Source organism: Erythrolamprus reginae, chromosome 1 (assembly GCF_031021105.1).
Source record: "Erythrolamprus reginae isolate rEryReg1 chromosome 1, rEryReg1.hap1, whole genome shotgun sequence".
NCBI classification, from domain to species: domain Eukaryota; kingdom Metazoa; phylum Chordata; class Lepidosauria; order Squamata; family Dipsadidae; genus Erythrolamprus; species Erythrolamprus reginae.
This window is the reverse complement of record NC_091950.1, coordinates 188,735,770-188,749,427: the sequence shown is the minus strand read 5'-3', so window position 1 is coordinate 188,749,427 and position 13,658 is coordinate 188,735,770. Positions and strand designations below refer to the sequence as shown.

The 13,658-nt window shown below is 38.5% G+C and overlaps 1 protein-coding gene across 2 annotated transcripts in view; it reads left to right on the top strand.

The window, feature by feature from the left end:
- LRP2 (LDL receptor related protein 2) overlaps positions 1-13,658 on the top strand; it is a 179,721-nt gene that overhangs the window by 146,972 nt on the left and 19,091 nt on the right. For both annotated transcript variants that reach the window (XM_070731728.1, XM_070731727.1), the window contains exons 61-70: positions 1,333-1,470; positions 4,633-4,755; positions 4,936-5,064; positions 7,065-7,196; positions 7,625-7,756; positions 9,373-9,516; positions 10,711-10,876; positions 11,451-11,579; positions 11,807-12,027; positions 13,446-13,622. In XM_070731728.1, the coding sequence (XP_070587829.1) occupies positions 1,333-1,470; positions 4,633-4,755; positions 4,936-5,064; positions 7,065-7,196; positions 7,625-7,756; positions 9,373-9,516; positions 10,711-10,876; positions 11,451-11,579; positions 11,807-12,027; positions 13,446-13,622 (1,491 nt within the window). The remainder of the gene's footprint in view (positions 1-1,332; positions 1,471-4,632; positions 4,756-4,935; positions 5,065-7,064; positions 7,197-7,624; positions 7,757-9,372; positions 9,517-10,710; positions 10,877-11,450; positions 11,580-11,806; positions 12,028-13,445; positions 13,623-13,658) is intronic.

Sequence of the window (13,658 nt, the reverse complement as noted above, 5' to 3'; positions counted from 1 at the left end):
GCCAGGATCTAAGGGATATCTTAGCAATGGGAAAAATATCAATTTATTAGAACAGTGATGGCGAATCTTTTTTGGCTCGGGTGCCAAAAGGGTGCAGATGTATGACACGTCAGTGAGGGTTTCTGCCAGCTCAAAAATCTGTGTGCTACAGTAATTGAGGAAAAGGGCACGCTTGCGGTCACTGTCGGCGTCTTTCATGCCAGCCGCTTCCAAAAATATTTCAAACTTCGCCATGTAGGCTGTCCAGGTCATTCTTTCTGGGTCAAAGAATTCAGGTGGCTGGACTACCGATGGAGTAGCCATGATAGCACACGGAGGGTCGGCCTCCTCGTCGCCAATGTAATAACTCTCAAAGCAAGGTTGAATCAAGCAAGGTTTATTTCATTAACAGGACAAGGAAGTCAATTCAGTCAAGAAGCAATGGAGTATTGAGAGCTCTATACAATGACAGTTCTCCTATTTATACAATCTAGCCCAGCAACAGGGCAGTTTTACAAAGATACATTTTAAGCACCAAAATAAGGCAACCAATCAACATGCAATAAACAAATCTGAACTTTTGACTTTTACCCTGTCTGGGTAGGTCACCCAGGCAAATATCTAACAGTGCCCTCTCGCCATGCATGTGCACAACTTCCACACCGCTTCCTGCATGCACACAAGCCCCTGTGCTGCCCCCCCCTCTACATGCACACAGGCCTCATGAAGCCTCTAGACTTCCGGTAGGCCTGCTGAGCTATTTTTCACTTTCTCCAGGATTCAGGAAAGCCTCCTGAAGCCTGGGGACAGTGAAAAATGCCCCAACGGGCCAACCGGAAGTTTAGAAATAAAATGGAAGTGGAGCTGCCCTGCTACTTACCTTCAGATAGTTGGAACCAGGCCTCACACACCTTGGCCCATTTCTTTGACAACCGGAAAGGCTTTCCTGAAGGCTTCTGTAGCCGATAACAAAGCTCTGGATTGATCTGGAGTTCTGTTATCAGCTGCAGTGGCTTTCCTAAAGGCCTCTGTAGCCAATATCATTACTGACTGCAGAGGCCTTCAAGTAAGCCATGCTGGTTGCCTTTCCTGAAGCCTAGGGAAAGCAAGAAGGGGTGAAAAGAAGCCCAAAATTCAGCTGACCAGTGTGTGGATGCACACTGGAGCTGACATAGGGCAATGCCTCGCTTGCCCTCAGATATGGCTTTGCGTGCCATCTGTGGCGCGGGTGCCATAGGTTTGGCATCACTGTACTAGAACATATGAGATTATGTATGAAGAAAAAGATTAAGAAATCGCTTGCATAGTATCTAAAAGGGTCATGATATTAAAACTGATTGTCTTTTTTATCAGCCACTCGCTATCCAAATGGTTCTTACTGTCCCCCTTCAATGTTTGAGTGCAAGAACCACGTCTGTATTCAGCCCCACTGGAAATGTGATGGTGATGACGATTGCGGAGACGGGACAGATGAAGAACTTCAGTTCTGCTGTAAGCTGAAGATTTGTTGTTGTTGTTTTTAAAGCCCATTCTTATGCCCTTCTATCTTCGGACCATCCGTTTTTGAAATGCCAGATTTTATTTTAAACTGGGAAATGGATTTTATATTCGAATGATAGACTGGCAAACACATCCTTACCTTCCCATATCCTAACCTCCTCTGGAGTTCAAAATCAACTTTTTCTATAACATGGGGAGGGTGCTTCTTGAGAACACACAGGTGCTTAGATCTAGTTGCACAGCCTTTTTGATTTTGGCATGCACATTTTTATAGCTAACAGAATTGATGTATAATGCATACAATCTCTCCATAATGAAATACAGAGATTACTAAGCACATAAAGATTCCTGAGCCTGATGGGGAAGTTAGAAAATTAATCCAGGAGTTGGAAGTTTTTCATTGTCAACCTGAAAAGAATCTCAGAAAGCTTTCTCAGATCTACTCGTGATAAACTCCAAGATCAACGAAGGCATGGTTATAAACGCAACTGTATTCAGATAAAATCAATTTATATATAAATAAACAGGATAGCTCTCCAAACACAGAGCAGAGCAGAACTAAATTTGCAATGGGTGAAAACCAGTAAAAGGAAGATTGACTTCAATGCCTTCTTCCAAAATCAGAGTGGAGCTGCTGTTAAGGGATTGAGAAAGAAATTCAGAAACCAGGTTTTTGCAGGCTTTTCCTACCTGGTATTAACTAGAGTTAATATTGACCATTTGTTAACCGTGGACTATAGCAGTGTTTTTCAACCAGTGTGCCGTGGCACACTAGTGTGCCGCGAGACATGGTCAGGTGTGCCGCGAAGCTCAGAGAGAAAGAAAGCAAGAGAGAGAGAAAGCAAGAGAGAGAGAGAAAGAAAGAAAGCAAGAGAGAGAAAGAGCGAGAGAAAGAGAAAGAGAACAAAAGAGAAAGAAAGAAAGAAAGAAGAGAGAAAACAAGAGAAAGAAAGAAAGAGAGAGCAAGAGAGAGAAAGCAAGCAAGAGAGAGAGAGAAAGAGGGAGGGAAGGAGAGAGAGAGAGAGAAAGACATAGAGGGAGGGAGGGAGGGAGAAAGAGCAAAAAAGAGGAAGGAAGAGAAAGAAAGAGGGATGGAGAGAGAGAGAGAGAAAGAAAGAAAGAGGAAGGAAGGGAGAGAGAGGGAGGGAGAAAGAAATAGAGTGAAGGGGAGGAAGAGAGAGAGAGAGAGAATTTTTTTGTCCAAACTTTTTTTTAGCCGCCCCCTCCCACACAATGTGCCCCAGGGTTTCGCAAATGTAAAAAATGTGCCGTGGCTCAAAAAAGGTTGAAAATCACTGGACTATAGGATGGCATAACTCTGATGAGATACATTTGGAGGTCTCTGAAGATATACTTGTTCTTGATTATGGGTAATTTAAGCTACCGTATATACTCGAGTATAAGCCGACCCGAGTATAAGCCGAGGCACCAATTTTTTGCCACAAAAACTAGGAAAACGTATTGACCCGAGTATAAGCCGAGGTTAGAAAATGCAGTGGCTACTGGTAACTTATAAAAATGGAAAACAATAAAATTACATTAATTGAGACATGTTTTAGAATATTTATTTTAAAGAAAACCAGTAAACTAGCTCTGTAAATTTAAAAGAGGGTAAACAAATTAACAATATTAACAATAAATTAAAAAGTAAAAAAAGTAGCTCGATCAGGAACAAAGCTAAAACCTAACAGTTAAAATCCTTCAAAACTGGATTCCTTCTCATCATTAATTGGATTTACATTATTGTTCTGTTTTTATATATGCTGTGAGCCACCCTGAGTCCTTGGAGAGGGATTGCATACAAATCCAATTAAATAAACAAACAAACAAACAAACAAACAAACAAATAAATAAGTGTATCCAAAGAAGAGCTTCAGCATTAGCTGCTGTGAGGTTATCAGCATAGAAAACCAAATAGATAGATAGATAGATAGATAGATAGATAGATAGATAGATATAGATAGAAAGATAGATAGACAGACAGACACACAGACAGATAGAAAAATAGATAGATAGATAGATAGAAATAGATACAGATAGATAGATAGATAGATAGATAGATAGATAGAAAGAAAAATAGATAGATAGAAAAATAGATAGATAGAAAGATAGAAAAATAGATAGATAGAAATAGATACAGATAGATAGATAGATGATAGATAGATAGATAGATAGATAGATAGACAGATAGATATAGATAGAAAGAAAGATAGATAGACAGACAGACAGATAGAAAAATAGATAGATAGATAGATAGATAGATAGAAATAGATACAGATAGATAGATAGATAGATAGATAGATAGAAAAATAGATAGATAGATAGATAGATAGAAATAGATACAGATAGATAGATAGATAGATGATAGATAGATAGATAGATAGAAAGATAGAAAAATAGATAGATAGAAATAGATACAGATAGATAGATAGATGATAGATGATAGATAGATAGATAGACAGATAGATATAGATAGAAAGATAGATAGACAGACAGACAGACAGATAGAAAAATAGATAGATAGATAGATAGATAGAAATAGATACAGATAGATAGATAGATAGATAGAAAAATAGATAGATAGAAAAATAGATAGATAGAAAGATACACAGATAGAAAAAGAATTCCTGTCTAGCTCTGCCTCATAACACATTATTAGATCCTATCCAAGCAAGGACAGCAACTACCACAAAATACCATTTTTTAAACAGTTTAAATCCTTTCAAAGGAGGGGGAGGAGAATCTGACAGCAGGGGGCCTTTTTAATCCGACTAAGGACAATGCAGATAGAGCAAAGAATAGTTACTCACCATTGCTTTCCCCCCCTCTCGGTTGGAGCAAATGGCTGCCTCATTTGCTTGAGGCAGGGAGAGGAACTAGGGGACAAAAGCTGGTGCCTCCTCGCTCTGGCTCAAGCAATGGCGCCCTCGTGTGGTGACTTTGTCAATGACCCGAGTATAAGCCGAGGCTGTGTTTTTCAGCCCATTTTTGGGGCTAAAAAACTCGGCTTATACTCGAGTATATACGGTACTTGCTTTCACTTGGTCCATCTCTTTAAATACATATGGTCTACTACCGTCTAACATTCAGGAAGTATTTTGAAACAGAGACCCATAATCAATATTTAAACTCTTGTAACCTCTCCGATTTCAGTGGACGTTGTTTGCGAGCCTCCCTACCGCTTTCGTTGTGAGAATAATCGCTGCATCTACAGCCAGGAATTGTGTAACCAGGAGGATGACTGTGGAGATGGAAGTGATGAGAAAGAAGAACATTGTAAGTTTATCCATTTATCTGAACTACAGGAATGAATAGATTAATTTGCTGTTTGTTCTCTTAGTTTCAGGTGCTCATACCTATGTTTACCCTCTTAACTTTATCCATATAGTTTGCAGAATAATAAGTTTACCAGTGATTACAAAGTTATGCAAAGTGTGCATTTCTCTTTTTATTCAGGCAAAGAACCTACTCCCCAGCCTTGCACTCCTGAAGAATTTAAGTGTGGTAATGGAAACTGTATCCCGCTGCATTATGTCTGTGATAATTATGACGACTGTGGAAACCATTTTGATGAGCTCGGCTGCAGTGAGTATTGTTGTGGCTGCGTGGACATTATTATGTTTGTTTGCTTTCTTGCAGGATTTCTCAGATGGGTAAGGTGGAAACTTCATGTTTTCAAGACGATGGAAAATTGTGGAGAAATCCACTGAAGTAATGCCCCCCCCCCATCTGATCTATCATACTGAAATATGATGCCTCTCTCCCTTTTTTAACTTTCTCTATTTCATTTAAAAATTGAATTCAGGTTTTTTTCATCTGTGACACAACCTAAAGCAGCATTCAGTAACCTGGCACTTTCCAAGTGTCTTAGATTGCATATCCCATAATCCATTGGCCCTGCCATTTGGGGACTTATGGATGCTGAAAAGTGAAATATTGAGGAGGAACTGACTTATGAAAGACAATCCAGCGACCAGTAAGGTCCCACAGAGTTGGTCTCCTTAGGGTCCTGTCGACCAAGCAATGTCGGCTGGTGGGACTTAGGGGAAGAGCCTTCTCTGTGGGGGGCCCGGCCCTCTGGAATCAGTTCCCCCCCCTGGAGATGCGTACTGCCCCCACCCTCCTCGCCTTCCAAAAGAGTTTAAAAACTCATCTTTGCTGCCAGGCTGGGGTTCCTTAGATCTTCCCTCCCGACCAATCAATGCTTTAGTTTGATTGTTGAATGAATGGTATTGATAGTTTTTTTTAAAAAAATTAGAATTTTAAAGCTTGTTTTTTAACATATTATTAATTGGATTGTTATTACTGTTTCTGGTTTTTCTGTGCATGCTGTGAGCCGCCCCGAGTCCTCGGAGAGGGGCGGCATACAAATCCAATTAAATCAAATAAAAAATTAAATCAAATCTCAAATTATAGTGAACTATGCTCTTCTCCGCATTAACCCCTTTATCCTTCTGGTTTATTTATTCTTTACTCTGCTTGTGATTTTAAATAAAGTGTTTTTTTAAATCAATATAACTGAGTGTAACTAATGGGGAACAGCTAAGATAAAGTCATGTATATACGTAAATTAAGAAAAAAGTCATATCTCCTACAGAAACAATAAAATAGTGCTGTTTATTAAAGGTTTTTCTCCCATTGATGTTAATAGAGTGAATGCCAACTTATTTTTTTAAGAGCCTCAGATATTTAAGGCATAATAATAAAGTCCAGCTATTAGGAGTTGGTCATATATTAGTGGGATATTTTATACTGGTTTTATGCATTTGACACAGGGGTGAAATTCAAAATCTTTCAGTTTCTGTGAGTATGGCATGGTGGGCGTGGCAGGGGAAGGATATTGTAAAATCCCATTTGGTCCCCACTCTGTGGCCAGCCAGAGGTGGTGTTTGCTGGTTCTCCGAACTACTTAAAATTTCCACTACCAGTTCTCCAGAACTTGTCAGAACCTGCTGAATTTCACCCCTGATTTGACATCTTGGCAATTTGACATCTTGGTATTAGAGTTGATGGCCTTCTATAATCATGGTAAATAAAAACAGAAGAAAGGAGAAGAGGAAAAATACATTGTTAGGGGAAAAAAGGAGTCAAAAGCAATAGGACTTTACAGTCTGCTTCTCATGAGCACCACTTAGAATTTCTCCATTAATTTTTTTTGATGATGACAATTTAACCAAAGTTCATTAAAATGCAGTTTGAATCTCCCTCTTTCCTTTTAGCACCATAAGCAGCCTGGTACTATACATGAGTTAATTCTAAAATGGATTGGATTGCTTTGAAAAGGATTCACTGTTAAATAATAGACACCTTCTTTGTAAAGTATAATTATGACTGGTTCTTAAAATAGCCATAATTGTTTTCTGCCCACAAAGTGCAACAATCGCCCACAAAACTATTACTTTAGTAATAATGGTATTTTCAGTTAAAGTTGCTTTGTGATTTTTTTTTAATTTCAAAGGTTATTTCTTTAAGAATAGAAGAGGATAATGCCAAAGGGGAATTGAGGAAAAATGCTATGAATTGTAATTTTTTTAATCTTTATTGATCAAAATGTATATTTACTTCTCCATCTCTTTTTCTTTAAGATCCAGAAACAGGCAGAACATGTGCTGAAAATATCTGTGAACACAATTGTACCAACCTAGATGAAGGAGGCTTTATATGTACCTGCAGGCCTGGATACCACCCCGGTGAACTGGACAGGAATACCTGTGATGGTAGTTCCCATCTATATTTTGTTTTCCACCTTTGAAATTCTCAGTAACTTTGATCCTTCAAAATATCAATACATTGTGCTTTTCACCTCAAATTTATTTTATCCAGTTCTGTTTTTCTTTTTATGCTGCCAAATCCTATGTCATAGAATATTTTGCATCACTGTTGGAAGTTGTTGCTCTGTTGTTGTATTTCTTGTTCTTAAAAGTGCACACACAAATTGAGATAATTATTGAAGGGCAAATGGGGGAGAGATTCTGCTGGAAGGATGCTGTCAATGCAAACCTAATATCATTTGTCTGGCTTAGACTTAAAATTAAATCAAAGTAAGAAAAACATTGCAAATGTCGTAGTAGAAAATAGCATCTCAAACAAGGCATCATTTTCTGTTCTGAGCAAAAATGAAAACGCTATTTGTCATTGATTTCAGATGTCAACGAATGTGAAGTCTTCGGTACTTGCCCACAACTTTGTAAAAATTCCAAAGGAAGTTATGAATGCTTTTGTGCTGAGGGATTTCGATCTGTTGGGGATCAACATGGAAGGCAATGTGCAGCCAATGGTAAGAGCAGCCAAGATTTCCCTGAAAATTATTTATTTGGGGGGCGGGGGGCTACATCTTACAGGAAAGATACAGATCACAGAGCTGACCAGAAAGAGAAGATAACCATAGGTGCCAATCTAATTGACTGGAGAGACCTTTTCCAGTCCCACTCAACCCAAGGCCAGGGGTCTCCATCCATTTATTTCAATTGAGGTGCTAAGTAGTACATTGGGCATTAATATATCCAGAGGTGGGCATCACATAATGTAACAACCAGTTTGACCAGCACCCAAAATGTGAGCGCATGCAAGCTTGCTTCACTCATGCATGCGCCACCTGCGCCTGCACATGGCCTTCCATGCATGCGCATAGCACCAAAAACACTGCGATATAGGACAAAATAGTGCCAGGGCGGATGGCCAGGTCAACCTATCAGTCAGAACTACCAGTTTCCCGAACCAGCAGTAACCCACCACTGGATATATCCCTTCATTGAAAGGGAGAGATGTTCTGGTGACAACATACAATATCAGAACAAAGGTGTTCATCAACAATGAAGGTGGGACAATATCAGAGAGCTTCCAACAGGACTTTATTTATTTATTTATTTTATTAGATTTTTATGCTGCCCTTTCTCCTTAGACTCAGGGCAGCTTACAACATGTTAGCAATAACACTTTTTAACAGAGCCAGCATGTTGCCCCCACAATCTGGGTCCTCATTTTACCCACCTCGGAAGGATGGAAGGCTGAGTCAACCTTGAGCCGGTGATGAGATTTGAACCGCTGATCTACAGATCTACATTCAGCTTCAGTGGCCTGAAGTATAGCACTCTACCTGCTGCGCCACCCTGGCTCATATTTAATTTAACTACAGAGAGAGGAAGAGAGGTGTTTCTTTTTGTAGTCAAAGCTCTGTAATAGGGAATCAGATGACTGTTGTTGGTGAAAGCTGATGCCCTAATAAAACATATTTGTTTTGAAAGCATTACAAATCTCCGTGTTTAGTTTATTATATAAACGAATGCAGTTCTTAACTCAGCCATTCTCTATGTAAAATAGGAATTCCTGGAAATTGTTTTAGTCCAAGGCCAGGCTTCAAACCTCCATTGTAAATACTGGAACATATTACATCCCTGTTTCTTGAACTTATTCTCCTTACTGAGTGATAAGGGGATGTTAAAATGGAGGCCAATTTTAAAGTTGTTTGTTAGGTGGCCTCGGAATGTCCTGTTCAGAGAGACAAAGTGAAACACTTCACTGCATTTCAATTAGAACCTCCCAGAGGTTGTTGGAATAACATTACAACTGTCACCATCCTTCCCTGTCAGCCAGGCTAGCTAGGACACATTCAGGGTGTCAATCAACATCTGGCATGCCATTGATTCGACATCCCTAATTATAAAAATGCACTAACAAGCTTATCTACGGATAACAAGAAGACTACAACATGGTAAACACTTTAACACTCGAATGAGCATTACCCAAAATAGTTTTATAGCTCACTGTGCTACATCTTATAACCAACATGCTTTATAGAAAGTAAAGTTCAAGCAGATGCTTTAAAAATCCATGTTGTGTTTGAATTGCTGAGATCCAACAACATAATGTTTTCTCTCTGTCTTTTTTTTAAAGGCAACTCACCAATTTTACTTCTGCCTGATAATGTCCGAATTCGGAGATACAACATGTCATCTGAGCAATATTCAGACTATATTGAAAATGAAGAGCACATTCAAGCAATAGACTATCATTGGGATCCTGAAGGAATTGGCCTAAGTATGTTTTAGTTTTTGGCTGTTAGAATAGAATATTCTTTTCAAGGATGTAGCCACAGTGTGTGTGTGTTTGTGTGTGTGTGTGTGTGTGTTTCTTACTAACAGAGAAATAACTTCTTCAGAATTTGTTTTCCATGGAAAACAAATGTAATACAGTAGTTTAAATTCCTTATCTATTAAGTAGACATGATTGTAGCTTGTAAGAACTTTGTGAAATGTAATATTACGAATCACTTTGCAAATTAGACTTAAATATTTATTTATTATATATTTTATGACACTCATCTCTTGTCTGCCTGCCTGCCTGCCTGTCTTAAGCTTACTCCAAACTTGAAACTTGCTGCAGAAAGCAGAGAAGAATCTTCTTGTCAGCTTCTACCATTTCTGGTTTAGCAATAAATAATACCTGAAGAAGCCATTTAGTAGGCACCAATGAGATCTCTTTCTTTCTCTTACCAATGTCAAATAGGGGGCCATGATTTTAGCATTGGATACTGTCATGGCTGTCTGGTTTAGAGTTTGCTAAAGCAGCATTAGGATAAAATATCAAAAAGTGGACTTGTGGTCATCTAATCAGTTGACTTCCAGAGAAGACCAATTACTAATTAACAATTAGTGTATTAAAAATTAGGAAGCCTGATAGCCTGGTTATCCATTTATAAATAGAGGTTTTCCAGGTTGTTAATTTTTACAAGATGTCTATTGAAATACTGCTTTTTATTCCAAGATAGCACAACTCTTTGAAGCCGTTCCAAGAGTTTCTGCATATAGACACTAAATTTCCTAGCTTCAGAAATGATGATCTTGGGTTCATATGGTTTTAAACCATGACCTACCCTACTGTACCCAACAAAAATGGGTGAATGATATACATATCCATTGCTACAGTTTAAGACTGAAAGTATTTTGCAAATAGTCAGCAAGTTGCATTGAGTTGGATCAATACTTCTTATCCTGACAAAATTGGTGAATGGATTAAAAAATAATGTTAAGCCAGGTTTATTAAACTGCAATCCATTGAAAAAAATCATGCCGTACATATTACAATTAAACCAATATATGCATTTGCACAACGTGTGAACTGAGTTAATGCATGCTTCTATCGATCCCTTATTTGAAATGTTAGAAACTCAGAACTGTCCTATTAGCAACGTTTCCCCCATGAAAATATAAAGAGAGGTCTGAACTCTTCTAGGTGTCGTATACTACAGCATTCTTGGACGTGGGTCACAATTTGGTTCCATCAAACGTGCATATATCCCCACATTTGAAAGCAGTGGAAATAATCCTGTGAAAGAAGTTGACCTGAACCTTAGATACTTGGTCAGTCCTGTTGGTTTAGCAGTGGATTGGGTTGGCAAGTAAGTGCAAAAATTAGATAAAGGAACTTTAGAAATACGCACACACATACATGTTTTAGTTTGAACTTACTGAGTTATTTTTTTCCCTTTTGAATGCAAATTGGCATAATTTTTTGGGTCATGGATGAGATGGGTAAACTCTTGTGGGTTTGTATTTGTTACTTTCATTGTTAAAATTATTAATTATTATTATTGCCTCTGAGAGCTGTCATTAACAAGCTAGTGATGCTATGATAAAACAGGATCAGAATTTTATCTCTGGCCATTTTTCATGCTCGGTGGACATTTGAACTGTTCTTATTTAATGGAACTATTAAACTTATTAGAAAGTAAGCACACTTTTTCCTTTATTTTCAAGAAAATATTCCCAAGGAATTGTACTGGCATAATCTGGTGAAATTTTAGCAGTGCAATTTTGGATTTTCACAGCAGGGGAATTGATTCTGATTTGGCCAATAGAGTTAAATATAAGGAAGCTGAAACAACATTAAACATAAGGAAGATTAACAAACAAATGTTTAGGAACCTAATGTTAAACATGACTCAAGAGTTATGCATTTTGTTTCTTAATTAGGCACCTTTATTGGACTGATTCTGGGACAAACAGAATAGAGGTGGCAAAACTTGATGGGAGATATCGGAAATGGTTAATCTATTCTCTGCTGGATCAGCCAGCAGCCATAACAGTCAATCCTAAACTTGGGTGAGTATTTTCAATAGTAGTAGTAGTAGTAGTAGTAGTAGTAGTAGTAGTAGTAATTGTAGTAGTAGTAGTAGTAGTAGTAGTAGCAGCAGCAACAGCAGCAGCAATAAGCAATAATGCATTTCTTACAATTTTTTTTGTCAAGATTTCTTTCTCTTCTCTTCTAGATGGCTTTGAATCAAATGTAGCAAATAATTAATAGTTGCTTGTTTGGTTTTTTTTTTAAGGTTAATGTATTGGACTGATTGGGGAAGGCAACCAAAAATTGAAAGTGCCTGGATGGACGGACAGCAGAGGAATACATTGGTTTCTGAAGACCTTGGCTGGCCAACTGGCCTTTCTATTGATTATTTGAATAGTGACAGGATCTACTGGAGTGATGAGAAGGAAAATCTCATTGAATCTATGAAGTTCGATGGAACAGATAGAAAGACTGTTTTGCATGGAGGTTTGTAGCATCCAGCCAAATTTAACTGACTGCAAAAAAACCTGAACAAATCAGACTTGGGTAATGTGATGGTATGTGAGAATGACCTTGGGAGATAGGAAGAAGAGCTGCACAGTAGACATTGATTAAAAAAAAGAAGCAGCAATGGGGAAATGTCAGAAGGGATCTTCCCTAGTTTTTTGGATTGTAAAGGCAAGCAGGGAGAGATGAACTTTCAGACATCCAAGATGCTGTTAAGATAACATTATATAAAGTTAAAGGTACTTTTTCTGGTATTTCTTGTCCAGGCTAACAGATAATCAGTTGGTAAACAACCAAGATTTAAAATGACATTGGGAAATATAAAAAAAAGAACTGACAAGACATACAGTGATATCTTGTCTTACGAACTTAATTGGTTCCAGGTTGAGGTTCGTAAGGTGAAAAGTTCGTAAGACGAAACAATATTTCTCATAGGAATCAATGGAAAAGCGATTAATGCGTGCAAGCCCAAAATTCACACCTTTTGCCAGCCAAAGCGCCCTTTTTACTATGCTGCGATTTCGCCGAGGCTTTCCTCACTGGGAAACCCTACCTCCGGAATTCCGTTGCCAGCGAAGCACCCGTTTTTGCGATGCTGGGATTCCCCTGCAGCATTGCAAAAACGCGGAGGTCCGGAGGTGGGGTTTCCCATAGAGGGGAGCCTCAGGGGAATGCTACCAGCACGAAAACGGGTGCTTCGCTGGCAACGGAAGGTCCGGAGGTAGGGTTTCCCAACGAGGGGAGCCTTCACCTGGCAACGGAAATCCGGAGGTGGGGCATCCCAGCGGTGGGGGTGGGTTCGCAAGGTGAAAATAGCTTGGAAGAAGAGGCAAAAAAAATCTTAAACCCCGCGTTCGTATCTCGAAAAGTTCGTATGACGAGGGGTTTGTAAGATGAGGTATCACTGTATTTTGAAAACTACATGGGCATCTCCATGAAATCATCAAAACCTGAATTCAAATCTATTCTAATTTATTAAAGTTATCATGGACTGAACTGATTTTTCAAAATATTTTCATATTTAAGACATACAGAGTCCAAAGGAAATTTTTTATGGTGATTAACGGCAGAAGCTTTTATACGGTTCTGAAAATTAATAGAATCGTTCATTGAGTTCAAATAGCAAAGTCAGCACAAGTAGCATATTTATCTCCATTTTAAGCAGAGATGGTTTATGAAGAAAACTCTGATATGTATTTAAACAAGGTTTTTTTTAGTTCTTGTGAAATTCCACAGAAGATTCGAGATATTTCAATTTCCAGAATCTGTTAATATCCACTAATGTAAATATACAGAAAAATGCTATGAGAACATTGCTATTATTTCTGTAATAATACTTAGAATAACAGTGTTGCTGAGCTTGGCTGTTAACTTATCTTTTTTACTTAACCCTGAAGTCAGCAACCCGTACAGCCTTGATGTCTTTGAAGGCCATCTATATTGGACATCAAAAGAAAGAGGAGAAGTCTGGAAAAAGGACAAGTTTGGAAATGGAGAAAAAGTCAAACTGTTGACCATAAACCCATGGCTCACTCAAGTCCGGATCTATCACCAGCACAGATACAACCAGTCAGGTAATGACCTCTCTTTGATGAGGTATGATTGTTGTT